Consider the following 14,854-nt stretch of genomic DNA (forward strand, 5'->3'; position numbering starts at 1 on the left):
TGAAGGGGAATATTTGCCTTTTGGAAATGACGATCGGTCGTCTAATAATCGTGCTTCTCCCGGTACATCTTTGCAGCACAATGGTGCCGCCGTGCAAGGCGAGAGTGTTCACGAAGCACAAACAAGTGATCATTTCGACCCTTTGCCCAACGGGGATGGGGGTGGCTGGGGAGAACGGGGTCGTAGTGTCCATAGGAGAGCTGTTGCTAGAGGTAGAGGCAGCAGGGGTAGGAGAAATAGGGCTGGAAGTAGCACTAGCTGTCCCAAAGAGGTGGGAGTGGCCGCAGTACACGTGGCCGTGCTGTGCGTGGGAGAGCCAGTAGACATGGTAGAGGCAGCAGGGGTGATCTGGATCTAAACAGGGCTGGAACTAGCGATGACAATGGTGGCTGGGTTTATTTGAGAAATGAAGAAGTGTATCAGGACTGGATCAAACGCTTTGATGAGCCTGTTGGTAATTTAGTACTTTCTCCTGTTTAAAAAAACAAAACATGCAAATAAGTTCAAACATCCATTCAATATCTATTATTTCCTGAATATTACTGATCAAGAAGTAGGCTACTGTTCACATGCATTTTACTACTATATAGTATAGTAATATAGTAATAATTTAGCACTTTCTCCTGTTTTATTGTTGGTTTCCTCTTTTCTGATCATTTGGAATGAGGATAAAAATTTTTTTTTTTAAAAACATGCAAATAAGTTCAAACATCAATTCAATATCTACTATTTCCTGAATATTATGAAATTCAAGATGGCCGCCTATGATGATGTCATAATATGCAAATTAGACGAATATATTTAAACCCCACATAAATTTCCGTCATGCCCAACATTTTTCTAATTTACAGTAGATCTCTATCTTTAAGCCCTTTCTAGCCACAAGCTTTTGAAATCTTGATGTAAAAAACATAATTTATGCATTTGTAACTACAGGTTAAAACATTTGGGTCCTGCATTAAACAGTGTGTAAATACATCTACATGCCACTTCAGATGCAGCTTATGTGTTTTGTCTGCATTGCAAAGATGAACTTTGTTGATACTGATTTAAATTGGTTGGTAACAGCCAAAATGTCTTATTATACTAACTTACTGATTAAAAAGATAATGCACACTTTTAGCGAAAAAAATGGCTTTATAAAAGGTACAAATGACAATAAAGGTAAAAATCAATTTAAACTTATAGAAAAGATTCATTTCTATCACTGCTTTGAACTGATCACCACACAGAATATGAAGAAGATCAAAACTTTAGGAGTCAGCTGTCCACGGCAGTCCTTAAGATATCAGCACAATAACACACAAATAGCAAAATATCATCTAATTATCGTTATCGATAAAATCCCAGAAAATATTGAGATATCATTTTTTGTCCATATCGCACACCCCTACTTCTTTATATTTCCATTGAGACCAGTGTATCAGGATAAACTCAAGACTGTATACAAATTATGATCATTCACAGATCCTGAGCGATAACAGCCACTCTACGGCTGACACGAGCGGCGCAACGCATTATAATCAGTGATACAGTCTACACTGGGCTTAACAGATCACCCGTTCTTCTTCTGAAGGACCCCATCTAGGACAAAACATCATGTATAATACCAAATACGAGCCCAAGCGTCTATCAGTGACGTTACAGTACAAGCCTCATCACTGCAGCTCTACTGGTTTTTTTTAGTGGATAATGCAAACCAAAACCTGTATCATCTTACTATACCAAGTATATCGTCTCTACAAAGTGGGAATCATTCTGTATTGGTCAGTGTTAGAGGAGTTCAGCTTAGCCTGACAGTTAGCCTGCTCCCGACCAGGTTAGTTTCCCAGCATACGTTGCCACAGTGACTGAGCTTGAGCTATGGTAATTTTGCTTTCTGAAACCAAATCAAGTGAAAATAAGTCAGACTAACTGAAATAAGCCTGGCTTATTTGGTAAACTTGTTTTATGAAACAGCCCCCGGGTCACTTCTGCACTTCTGACTTGAATAAACATTAAGTTTTGTGCTTTTGTATGTTTGTGTATGATTTTTTTTTTTATGTTTGGAGAGTTTCTGTATGTTTCTGAATGTCACGTGGTCTGTGACGGGAATAGATGCGTACTGATATCAAGCTGTGATTTTATTTCTAACTTTTGTAACATTTGTTTGGCAGATCAGATTTGATATACTTTACGTGGTAAAAGTTAAGAAATTAGAATGTCGAGGAAAAGTTCATTTATTTCAGTAATTCAACTCAAATTGTGAAACTTGTGTATTAAATAAATTCAGTGCACACAGACTGAAGTTAAGTAGTTTAAGTCTTTGGTTCTTTAATTGATGATTTTGGCTCACATTTAACAAAAATCCACCAATTCACTATCTCAACAAATTAGAATACTTAAGACCAATAAAAAAAAACATTTTTAGTGAATTGTTGGCCTTCTGGAAAGTATGTTCATTTACAGTACATGTACTCAATACTTGGTAGGGGCTCCTAAATGAACTTTTCCACGACATTCTAATTTATTGAGATGCACCTGTATTTAGTAATAGCAAAAACGGTTCATAATGAGGAAGTGTTTTTACGGATTATTGACTTTTTAGCCAGAAGCAACCGTTTTAAGTTAAAAATGTCTTGATGGATTTGTTTCTTACAAACATTTTTATTACAAAAGAAAGCTCTATACATAATTACAGCATTTATTTTACAACAAGTCTGTATTAGTGGTTAAAACAGGATTTCGCTTTCAGTGTTCGTAATATCAACTTAAATTTTAATCAAATTAAAAGTTACCCAGCATGTAATACAAAAACAAACCTAATTCTTCAGAAAATGGCATGTAGAGGATAATGAACAAAGCAAACGTTTCATCCACGACTGGTTACACTGTGCTAAAGGAAAGAAAAGAAAAAAACAGCACTAACAGACGTCTGTGCTTCACATTAAATCTATATCCAGGGTGCAGAAACATTTTAATTTCAAACGCAGCCATATGAGCTACTTACAGTATGTTAAAGTCAGAAATCAGATTATGTACAATAAGGGCCATATACAGTATGGTACATTCAACACTTTCTTCTAGTGTTTACACAATTTCATACTATAACAGCCGATATAAAGACAGTCAAACACACAGGTCATATTTCACTCAAAAAATAAAAATGAGAATACTTCACAAAGCAAAAACCACTAACTTTTTTTTTTTGCATTGTGAAAATATTTTCATGACAATTAAGTGTATCCCTAATATAAATATTTTCAAATGTGATTGTTATTATTGTAATACAGTTAAAAATAGATTTTTCATTAATTAAAAAGCTATTTAACAATACTAACAATATCTAACCACCTTACAATTTTTAATTTTATAAAAAAATTTCTAAATCAGAATAGAGCAAAAATGTGGTTAAAATGTCTTAAGACAAAAAACAAACAAACAAAAAAAAAGATTAGTTCACCCAAAATCAGATTTGGAGAAATGTAGCACTGCATCACTTGCTCACCAGTGGATGCTCTGCAGTGAATGGGTGCCGTCAGAATGGGAAAAATATTTTTCCCCAAGCAAAGGTTTAAAACGTCTTGATGTTTTGTTTCTTACAAACACACAGCTTTTCACTTCACAAGACATTAACTGATGGACTGGAGTTGTGCGGATTATTGTGATGTTTTTATCAGATGTTTGGACTCTCATTCTGACGGCACCCATTCACTGCAGAGCATTGGTGAGCAAGTGATGCAATGCTACATTTCTCCAAATCTGATTTAGAAAAAAGCTCATCTACATCTCAGATGACCTGAGGGTGAGCACATTTTAAGCAAATTTGACATTTTTGGTGAACTATTCCTTTAATATTTCACGCAAAATAATTTTTTCCTTTTGGATGGGAGTGAAATATGACCTGGACAAGTTCTTGGAAGCATTCATGAAATTCACCTAAGAACCTGTTGTACAGCGAAGAGGTTTTGAATTTACTGAAAGTGAACAATCATACATCTCTCGGCAAAAACAGGTGAAGACCCAGAAGCGATAGTGCAGACACGTCTCTATGAAATCCTGAAGTATAGATGCGCGTGAACAAAAATCATCCATTATCACACTACCCACCAAAACGAGTCCGTGAGGAGACGTGATCATCCTTCAAACGTCCCATTACACCTCATTATTGACGTATGTCCCACACAGCGAGAAGGCAGTAATAAATACAATGGCAGTCTGACTGCATGGCATGAGTGATCCCTGGAATATCAGTGCGACTGAACGGTCACACCGGCCTCCTGCGTTACGGGTCAGTCTCCTTTGGGATTGTCCAGATTCACCACCTGCAGCTCCGTGAGGGTGGCGCTGCTGCTACCGGTGGGCTGCTGGTTTATCAACATCTGAAAAAACAGAAACAAAACTGTTAGAGGAGCCGAGTTACTGCGCACTCTTATCCGTCTTCATAAGCATATGTGCAGTTAAAAGTGAATCAACAGCACTTTGTTAACTGTCAGTCATACTATTATCCGCAATGGTGTTTTAATGGCACATTAAAATAGTGGTCACAACATTATAAGAACAGTTAGAATGTTTTGAGAAAAGTCGAGAACAAAATTGTTGTGAATACAAACGTTATGTAGTGAATAATGTCAAAACATTAGAAGAATAAAGGTGTAATGTTTTGGAAATAATGGCATAGTGTTACTAGAATAAAGGCGTAATGTTTTGAGAACAATCTTGTTACATTACAAGAAACAAAAACGTAACGTTATAGTAATAGCCTAATGTTACAAGATTAAAGGCATTGTGTTACAAGAAAGCAGTAACATTTAAAGAATAAGGATGTAACATTACAAGAATAAAGTCGTTGTTTTTAGAATAAAAACATGACCTTACAAGAATAAAGTCACAATCGTAATGTTGAGAACAAAATTGTTTTGAAAATATCAGAATAATGTTACAAGAATCATGTTAACATTACAAGACTAAATCTGCGATTTTTTAAGAACAGGCTTATAACATTACAAGAACAAAGGCATAATGTTATAAGAATAAAATCATAACGTTATGAAAGTGACAGCATAATGTTACAAGATTAAAAGCAATGTTACATGAATAAAGCAGAAACTTTTAAATACAGATATAACATTACAAGAATAAAGGTGTTGTTATGAGACTAAAGACATAACATTACAAATAGAAAGAAACTGTTTTAAGTCATACTCTTTGAGAATGAAGTCGTAATGTAAAGAGAACAAAATTGATTTGAAACTGTCAGAGTAATGTTACAAAAATGTCAAAATATTGCAAAACTATAAAGCTGAAATGTTTTGAGAATAACAGCAGTTTGTAAAATAAAACCGCATTTTTTTCCCCAAAAAGAACAAAGGCATAATGTAATAAGAATAAAATCACAAATGAAAGTAAAGGCCTAATGTTATGAGAATAAAAATGTAGCATTACAAGAACAAAGCCGCTGTTATGAGAATAAATATAACATTACAACAACAGTCACAGTAGTTTAAAAATAAAGTTGTACAGTTTGAAAATAAAATCACAATGTTATGAGAACAAAATTTGTTTTAAAATATTATCACAATGTTATTTGTCAAAACATTGCCAGAATAAAAGTTAAATACAGTCGTAATGTTTTGTTTTACGAGAATAAAGTCGTAACAATATGAAAAATTAAAAAGTTTTAAAGTGCCCCTATTATGGGTTCTGAAAGGTTCATATTTTGGTTTTGGGAGTCCCCAACAACAGGTTGACATGCATGCAAGGTCAAAAAACACTTTCATTGTCTTATAATATGCATTTATCTTTACCTTATATGCTCAACAACTCCCAAACGATTCGCTCAACGATTCATTTTTCCAAACCCCTCCTTTGTGTGACGCTAATCTGCAGTGATTGGTTGATTTAATTTCCATTTCATAATAAAAGCTGCGTTTGTGAGCGCAGTGCTGCTTTGTGTACAGCGTTACCGGGGAAACAGCTATTTTTACGCTCCAAAAGCGGCACATAGTGGCAAAGAATTAATTTACATTTTCATTCAGACCAACGCGAAAACTCCAACAAGTGGACGGGCAATATGCTAATGTTTCATGTTGACATCAAGTTGAAACGGCTTGGGATTTGTTTTAAAAACAACACGTTTAAATGTTTCAAAGTCGACTCTTTCTTTTGAGAGACAATGACTTTATACACAGTGCACTTTCAGATTTAAAACTTTGCAGGATGCTTTCATTCACTTAGAGCTGTTACACACTGCATGAAAGGTCATTTTCAAAAATCCATAATGGGGGCACTTTAAAAATAAAATTTGACTATTCTGAGAATAAAGGCGGAATTTTTTTAAGAAAAAGCTTAATATTGTAAAGTTTTGAAAAAATATAAGCAAAAAAACAAAAACAATATTATGAGAAAATATGTGATTCAAGAAAAAAATATTTTTTTCTACTAACTAGAACATTAATAGGCCTGTTTCAGAAGCTACTCCTACAAACAAAACCCATTAAACTTTTGGATACAACAATGCAAAACATTCTCAGCAGAACCCGTGTGAGGCAAAGTACATAGCTTTTCGTGACATTTATTGTATTGTTAGCTATATTACCGAATGTAGTGGAACGGCTGAAACTGGGATCTGTACGGTTCCAGGAGGTCCCGTGAAAAACATCTGAGGAACTGCACCTAAACACGAGCAAAACAAAACAAAGAGCCTCGTAACAATGGAAGTACAGTTCGTAATTGTCAGAATTAGCATAAGTTCCTGACTTTTCAATGTTGTTTAAAGACTACCCGTGCATCTTAAAGCGAGACATTAACACACACGGTGACGTCTGACGGACCTGAGTCTTGGGCTTGTGTGTGGGACATGTGCATCGCGGCGGGTGTTTGTGGGAAGGTATTGAGCACAGTTAGACCCCCGTCGGCAAGGGTAGGGGTGGATGTAGCGTACATGACGTGCGCTCCGGGGTACATCATGTGACCTGCCATTGAAGAAGGCACTGAGGAAGTGACTATCGTAGCGGTGTGGCTTGCTGTGGGAGAGACAGAGGAGACGTCTTACTAAAGTCACTGATCAGAACAGTATCTGAGGGCAAGAAAGGGTGATGCTGTAAGTACCAGTGGAGCTGGTGGAGGTCTGGCTGATCTCTGGACTGCTGTCACTGCTTTGAGGACTGGGGTGAACCCGGAAGGCCTGTAAATGTTGAGGCATCGCACCACCTGACACACAAACCACAGACACATCCTCACTGCACTTCATACTGGCCATAACTACATGCACGAATGAATGGAACGTGGTAAAAAATAAAACTATTAAAAATTATTTTCATTAATTGAAATAAATCTTAAATGAAAATAAATATTAGGTGGCAAATATAAACGAAGAAAATTTTTTTTGAAACGTTGCCTTGCAAACTAACTTAAATAAATACGAATAAGTTATATATATATTAATACTTAAATAACCAAAACTTAAATTAAAAAAAATAAAGCAAAAAAGAAAACTTAAAAAAAAATAAATAAATAAAAAACGACAAGACAATAACAAACTTAAACTAAAATTAAAACTGAATATATAAAAATTAAAGCTAATTAATAAATGCACTGCAAAAAATGATTTTCTTACTTAGTATTCTTGTCTTGTTTTCTAGTATAAATATCCAAACATTCTTGAATCGAGATACATTTACTTGACAAGTGAAATGACTTAAGATATCAAGTCTTGTTCTCTAAAAAAAACAACACTACAATTTTGTTAAGTTTTTTGCTTAAAACGAGCAAAAATGTCTGTCAATGGGGTAAGAAAAAAATCTTAATTCAAAGGCTAAACAAGATTATTTTTCTTCCCCCATTTGCAGATAGTTTTGCTTGTTTTAAGCAAAAACTAATAAAATTGACGATCATTTCACTTGTAAAATAAATGCATCTTGATTCAAGAATTTTTTGATATTTATACTAGAAAACGACAAAAATACTAAGAAAATCATTTTGTGCCGTGTACTTAAAATATTTGATGAAAATCAAACTTAGAAACAAAAACCAAACAAATAGAAAGGTTGGCTTGGTAACTAGCTGAAATTAGGGCTGTGCAAATAATCGAATGCGATTTTCATGCGCATCTTGTCAGTAAAGCCGGTTCTGTGATTAGTAGTAAATCTCCATCACGTGCGTTCAGATGGAGCGGCATTTACTACACAGAGCCGAAGATCTCTGACAAGCTACACAAAATCGAGTTCAAAATTGCAGGCGATTCATTGCCGATAATGAATGCGATATTGCATAGCTTGTCAGTGAACTACGGCTCTGTGTAGTAAATGCCGCTCCATCTGAACGCACGTGATGGAGATTTACTACTAATCACAGAACCGGCTTTACTGACGAGATGCGCATGAAAATCACATTCGATTTTTTGCACAGCCCTAGCTGAAATAAGTACAAAAATTATTAAAACTGAAATAAATGTAATAAATAAAGGTAATAAGTTCTTAAAATATTAGATGAAAACCTAAACAAATTATAAATGTTGCCCTAACTAACTTAAATAGTTAAAAATATGAATCCAATTTGAAATACTAAAATGACTAAAAATGAAAATAAAGCTAAACAGAATTATTTTTAATAATAAAGGGGGCTTAAAAACATGACCATATGAAATAAAGAAATTGCAACAATTTTCTTCTATACGCACTTGTGCACAACCCTAAACAGCTGTGTGCAAATTATGTTTATAAAACGGAGAGTTCCGGTCCTTGATTCTGATTGGCTGAGCCGCGTTCGAAGCTGTTGTAAATTACTCTACAAACACACACCTTTGTTTACTTCTGTGTGTTGGAACCACAACTGTTTCAGAGGAACTACATTGTTTGGTGGAAGAATACTGTTTTTATTAATATCATTACACTTTATTTGCTCTGTTTTATTCTGTGAAACCTTACTACGCATATGGAATAACCGTTTTATAAAAGCAATAAGCCCCATGAAGCCGTGGTTTACAGTGAATTTATAACAGCTAACAATGCCCCTTAGCTGTTATAAATTCACTGTAAACCATGGCTTCACTGGGCTTATTGCTTTATTATTCATTTTACTAACAAATATTGTTCATTTAATAAATAATTACATAATATATGAACCGTTATTGATGTAATATTAGAGTAAAATTCACACAGTTGAAATAATTCGATTTTCAAATAATTACAATAATTTCAAATTTTAACACAAAAAGTAACACAAAATGCCTTGAAATGCCATTGCTATGACAAGCACATTTGAGACGGCTGAAGCGTGCAGGTCCTGGAGCGCAGAGAGTGTGAAAAAGAACTGACCTGTGAGCGAGACGGCAGCCGGCAGGCGGAAGAGCGTGGCCTGTGTGCTGGCTTGTGTGTTTTGCGTCTGTGGACACTGTATGGCCAGAGTGTGTGTCTGCAGCTGACTGAGAGGAATAGTGTGTGTGCCAGGAGGAAGAGAAGCGCCTGCGGGACACACAGCGACACCCTCAGCAAGCCAAGCAGAGCGGCACGCGCCAAACACTCACCCGTTCCAGGCCTAGTCACTGCAAGCGCATGTTTTAACGAGTCAAGACTTCGCATCGTAAAATGAGGATATTTTAAGATATTTAAAAAATCTAGTTTAAAACAAATGCCAAATTATTAGAAATGCCATTTTAGTATTTATGTTGGTTTCAAGTTTTTTGACAAAGCTTTTTATACTATTTTAAATGAAAATGTAAAAATGTCAAGTGGTGTAACCATCAGTCAAAAGTAAATATGCGAGTATACACACTGATTTATAAAAATTACGTATTTAAAAAAATACGTAAACTTTTTCTAACCATTAGTGTTATTTTAGTCTCACTGAGGTACTATTATAGTTTCTAGTAAGATTTTCTGTCAGGTTTTAAAATAATATCATAAAACAATAATATTTCTATTTATTATTATTTATTTTATATTATCTGTGTTTATTATTAATAAATATATAACTTACTAATAAACAAATTAAAATACACACATAAATATATATTTTTTTTTATTAATTTTAATTTCAGTTTCAGCTATTATAAAACGGATAGTTCCGGTGCTTGATTCTGATTGGCTGAGCCGCGTTCGAAGCTGTTGTAAATTACTCTATAAACACACACCTTTCTTTACTTCTGTGTGTTGCTCGACAACCACTTTGTTGAAACCACAACTGTTTCAGAGGAACTACATTGTTTGGTGGAAGAATACTGTTTTTATTAATATCATTACACTTTATTTGCTCTGTTTTATTCTGTGAAACCTAACTACGTATATGGAATAACTGTTTTATAAAAGCAATAAGCCCCGTAAAGCCATGGTTTACAGTGAATTTATAACAGCTAAGGGGGTTTTAGGCACTCTGCTTCACGTAACTAACAACGCCCCTTAGCTGTTATAAATTCACTGTAAACCACGGCTTCTTGGGGCTTATTGCTTTATTTTAGCACATCATGTTTTCTAAAATTAAAATGAGAAATTGTCTTGGCAAGCTTATTTGATTTCAAGTAATTTTTTATTATTTTTTTTGCATGTTGTTCACACCACAAGACTTCATATTACTCTCGATTTTTCTTTTCAAGAATTTCATTGTTTAACTATGCTTTTGATTAATTTCTGACATACTTTACTTACTACTTTCCAAAAAATAAATAAAATAAACGAAAATGAAAAGGTGTCCAGAATTGACTTTTTACAAGTATTTTTTTAAAAAAAAGGAGAGCATTATGTCATGTTTAAAAAAATTTATATATTGTGAGTTTCTCTATGAGTCAAGTAATTTTTGCATCACTCTTGATGTGAATAGGCCTTTACACAGACGAATCAGTGGAAAGCAGAATTCAAAGTATGCAGACATGCAAGCAAAAAAGTTTATGTGTATTAAAACACAAAGACGTCGTGCAAGCTGATGCAGTGCATCATGCAAAACCCCTCAAATAAAGTCAAATAAGCCTCAATCTGTGAAAGTGAGAAAAACTGCATGCAACAAACGAACGAATGAATGAATGAATGGCGAGGAGCCCCACCTGGCATGAGCGTGAATCCGGCGGGCAGCTGCATGACCCCCGCCGGAGAGCTCTTGAGCACCGTCCCGTTTGCACTGGAGACGCTCTGAGCGTTCATCCCGGCGGCCACCGGCCAGCAGGTGCTGCTGGATGCATGCATGGAGACGGAGGAAGAGGAGGGAGAGGAAGAGGCCGACGACTGTGTGGTGGTGCTGTTGGTGCTGGTGCCTCCTCCGGGTAAAGAGGCAGCCATGAACATCGGCTTGATCATTTCCTGCAACCGCACAGACAGAAATTACAAGACCGCTGACAATGAGCTTCCATTTGTTAACACGTTAGTTTATTAGTTGGCATGAATTCACAATGAAAAACACTTCTAAAATGCATCAATCTTAATGTTAACTAATACATTATTATTAAAACTGTAAGTTGATAATGTCAATATTATTTAATGAACCCGAGCAAACATGAACTAACAACTTTAGTATTTTTATTAATTAATGATAATTAACTTTGAATATTAATAAAAACTATCAAACGTACTGCTTATTTTTAGTTAATATTAGTTAATGCATTTATTTTATGGGACCATACTGTAAACTGTTGCTAAAATATTTTAGGAACACAAATTTAGGGCGACAACCATTGTTCTTTTTTGTCACAACACAGCACAGATATGCTAAAACTGGCATTTGTTGGGAAAATGTTTTTTAATTAATCATAATTATTATTTACTTATTAATTTGATATTATTTATTTAGTATTAATAAACAAAATAAAAAAATTAACAAATAAAAACCAAAACATTAAAAATCATATCTAAATTTTTGTTTATTTATTCATTTCATATTATTTTAATTTATTAGTAATAAATAAATAAATAATAAACAAATAAAATAAATGCATTATTAAAAATTTCTAAATACATTTGTTTTTATTTTTCATCTTATTTTAATTTATTCATATTGATTTTTAATTTACTTTATTATTTTCATTTATTATTAATACAAATAAATAAACAATATATTAGAAATGAACAAAAATTTAAAAAATAAATTGTTAAATTATATCTGAATATATAATTTGTTTGTATTTATCATCTTATTTTAATTATTTATTCATATTTATTTTTAGTTTATTTATTAATTTTGTACTATTTTGTATTTACTATTAATAAATAATATTAAATAAAAAATGAACAATAAATACATTAAAAATCTTATCTAAATATATTGTTATTTATCATTGTATCTTAATTATTTATTCATTCCATTTTTAGTTTATTTACTTCTTGTTTGCATTATTTTTATTTATTGTTAATGAATAATACACAATAGCTTAAAATGAAATAACCACATTATTAAAAATCATATCTAAAGTTTAACAGATACAACAAAATATTCGATCATATTAAAAACTGGCTTAATATTAACAACATCCTACGAGTGAAGGCTTTGCTCATGAACAATTACGAAAACTTCTGTGATGGAAATCAATGAAACGCAGTCAATTAAAGTGCAAATTAAGGAGCTTTTATATGGACTTACTGCATAACCTAATAATGCCTATCTGATAATCCAGTCAATTAAATACATTACAAATGAAAAGGTACTTCATCGCATTTTAGCATTTGTAATGTATTTATCTGAAACCCAATGGAAACAAACCAAAATATATGATTATTAATAATAAATGACAATCATAAACTGAACAAAAACATCTGAAACTTTCTTCAAAAGATCTTCTTTAGTGTTAGGAACGAGTAAATGACTCAACTGTCCCTTTAAGATGACACATTTTCAGGGGAACTCTTAAGAGAAAACAAAAAAGCATTTATTGTAGCATTTATCCCACAGAGTTCTCCTGTGGAGGAGCAGGGCTGATTGATCAGAGCCTGTGGCAACAACTGTATGATGAAAGCAGTTGTGTCATGAGGATCCCGAGATCGGCAGCTGCCTTCACAGGAAAACAGGTGTCCACACAGCGAGAGAGCGCCGCTATTTCAGGCAGCTCTCCACCTAATCTATGAAACGGGGATGACCTGTGCGCTGAGCAACACCGAGGGATTTCTGTTCTCCTTCAGAAGAAGGACACGGGGGAGAAATACGACAAAGACTGCAAATACACAACTCATAATCGATCACTGAGCTTGGTTGAGGGATCAGAGCGAATTTTACACGATTAAATACACTACTGTCAAAAGACTGGATTTGGTACATTTTGTAAAGTTTTTGAAAGAAGTCTCTTCTGCTCATCAATTTATTAAAAGTTTAACAAAAACTACATGTTTAGGGCCCAAAAATTTTTTATTTTTTCCAACCTTATTGTGGAGATGTTGTTCATATATTTATGTCCTCATTTAGTGAGACGGCAGACGTTAATATCACCGGAAGCATCACGCACGCTTCAGTACAAGTGGTAAACAAAACCATGCGTCTGCGCCATTCATTGACACAGAGACATGCAAAATTCATATTTAAATACTTGTTTTGCGGCTTAATATTCACAAATACTAGTGGGAGTGTGCTCACTTGTGTGTGCGCGCATCGGGGCGGAACTCCGCTGTGTGTGATGCAGAGAGCACGACCATGTAACGTAGAGACTGAAATGACATGCCGTCGTGTAAATAAGATAAATAACATAAGGCCATTTAGTTTGTTTAATAAAAGAACAAGGTTTAGACATATTCTATAGGAACGGTAACTTTAAATGACTTCTGTTGTGATCTGGCGCTATAAAGAAAATATAATTAAATAAAGTTAACTTGACCTTCAAGGGGGGGCAAGCCGCAATATTCATAATGTCAGGGGAAACACTGCTAAACCTAAACGTTTAAACTGTACTGTAACAAGTAGTGCTGTCAAATGATAATTAGCGATTAATCTAGGGATGTTCATTTTAACCGGTTAACCGACCGTAAGAATTTTGACCGATTAATACAATCAGTTAAACGGTTTAAAAAGTCATTTCATTATTTATTTTTTCAGTACTTTATCAAAATATTTAAAAAGGTTTGCTGCATGGTTAAAATGTGCTACGCGTATAAAAAATTAGGAAAAAACAAGTCGCGTATAAGTCTCATTTTATTGTTTCATTCAGAAATAGACCTAGCCTAGCCTAATGCCGACACGAAATGTTTACAAACATTATAATAAACACTGTAAACATAGCTAGGCTATTTTAGTTCCCCTCACTCCACAACAAAGCCTTTCAATTAACAGTATTTAGAAAAGAACAAGAATTAAAAATATAAGAAGCTATAGCAATATAAATGACGAGCCAAAATGAATTAATTTAGGTTTAAACGAAACTGAAACTAACGTTGGGTCTCTCATTCCACACAAAATCAATTGTTTCCGTATTTGCGATGTATTTGAATGGCAAATTATTATTTATTATGTAGCCTACTTCACTCACGCGCCAATATCCACGTGAAACAAAATGTTTTGCATAACATCACGGCAGTGCGGTGATAACACTTAACCTTAACGGCTTAACAGATTTTACTACAAAGTTTTTTTTACTACATAGTTTCTTCCATATGTTTGACTGACTGTATTTTATTATGATAATGAACAGGCTGCATTGTCAAGGTAGCAATACTTAACTCTGTGTGCGCATGCAGCGCCGGCGCAATCACTTGAGTTTTTTCCTTCTAACAGTGGAAGCAACTACTCCTTTTAGTCCTAAAGATAATCGGAATTGTAAAAGGTTTGCCTTTATTTGTGTACATTCACAATAAAAACAAATCTTTGTGCTTTTGTAAAATAAGCCTAAAGAAAAATAGGATGCAGCTTTGTCGCACAGCACAAAAATGAACCGAAACTCTGCATACTAGGCTACGTGTTGCAGTTTCTCTTT

The 14,854-nt window shown here is 34.2% G+C and overlaps 1 protein-coding gene across 2 annotated transcripts; it reads right to left on the reverse strand.

Annotated features, from left to right (window-relative positions):
* Positions 1 to 3,962: 3,962 nt before the first annotated feature.
* Positions 3,963 to 11,344, reverse strand: LOC107568266 (serum response factor-like). 2 transcript variants are annotated; one of them, XM_016254203.1, is made up of 6 exons: positions 11,015 to 11,344; positions 9,297 to 9,443; positions 7,090 to 7,191; positions 6,813 to 7,004; positions 6,578 to 6,654; positions 3,963 to 4,361 (listed from the first exon to the last, which is right to left on the reverse strand). In XM_016254203.1, the coding sequence occupies exons 1-6, from the start codon at positions 11,262 to 11,264 to the stop codon at positions 4,272 to 4,274; spliced, it is 858 nt and encodes a 285-aa protein (XP_016109689.1). In that variant the 5' UTR covers positions 11,265 to 11,344; the 3' UTR covers positions 3,963 to 4,271. The 2 variants fall into 2 exon arrangements, with proteins under 2 accessions (XP_016109689.1, XP_016109690.1); XM_016254204.1 differs by lacking the exon at positions 9,297 to 9,443 and having other exon boundaries at positions 3,964 to 4,361; positions 11,015 to 11,341.
* Between the last annotated feature and the right edge of the window lie 3,510 nt (positions 11,345 to 14,854).

Source organism: Sinocyclocheilus grahami, unplaced genomic scaffold, assembly GCF_001515645.1.
Source record: "Sinocyclocheilus grahami isolate Dianchi unplaced genomic scaffold, SAMN03320097.WGS_v1.1 scaffold1229.1, whole genome shotgun sequence".
Classification (NCBI taxonomy): Eukaryota; Metazoa; Chordata; class Actinopteri; order Cypriniformes; family Cyprinidae; genus Sinocyclocheilus; species Sinocyclocheilus grahami.

Bases quoted from the DNA above. Each gene is read 5' to 3' on its own strand.
- LOC107568266 (XM_016254203.1), bottom strand. From the start codon at position 11,264: ATGATCAAGCCGATGTTCATGGCTGCCTCTTTACCCGGAGGAGGCACC. The intron at 7,005-7,089 runs GTACTTACAGCA...TCTCTCCCACAG, and splicing joins GACCTCCACCAGCTCCACTG to CAAGCCACACCGCTACGATA. The intron at 4,362-6,577 runs GTAATATAGCTA...CTGTTTTTTCAG, and splicing joins CAGCCGTTCCACTACATTCG to ATGTTGATAAACCAGCAGCC.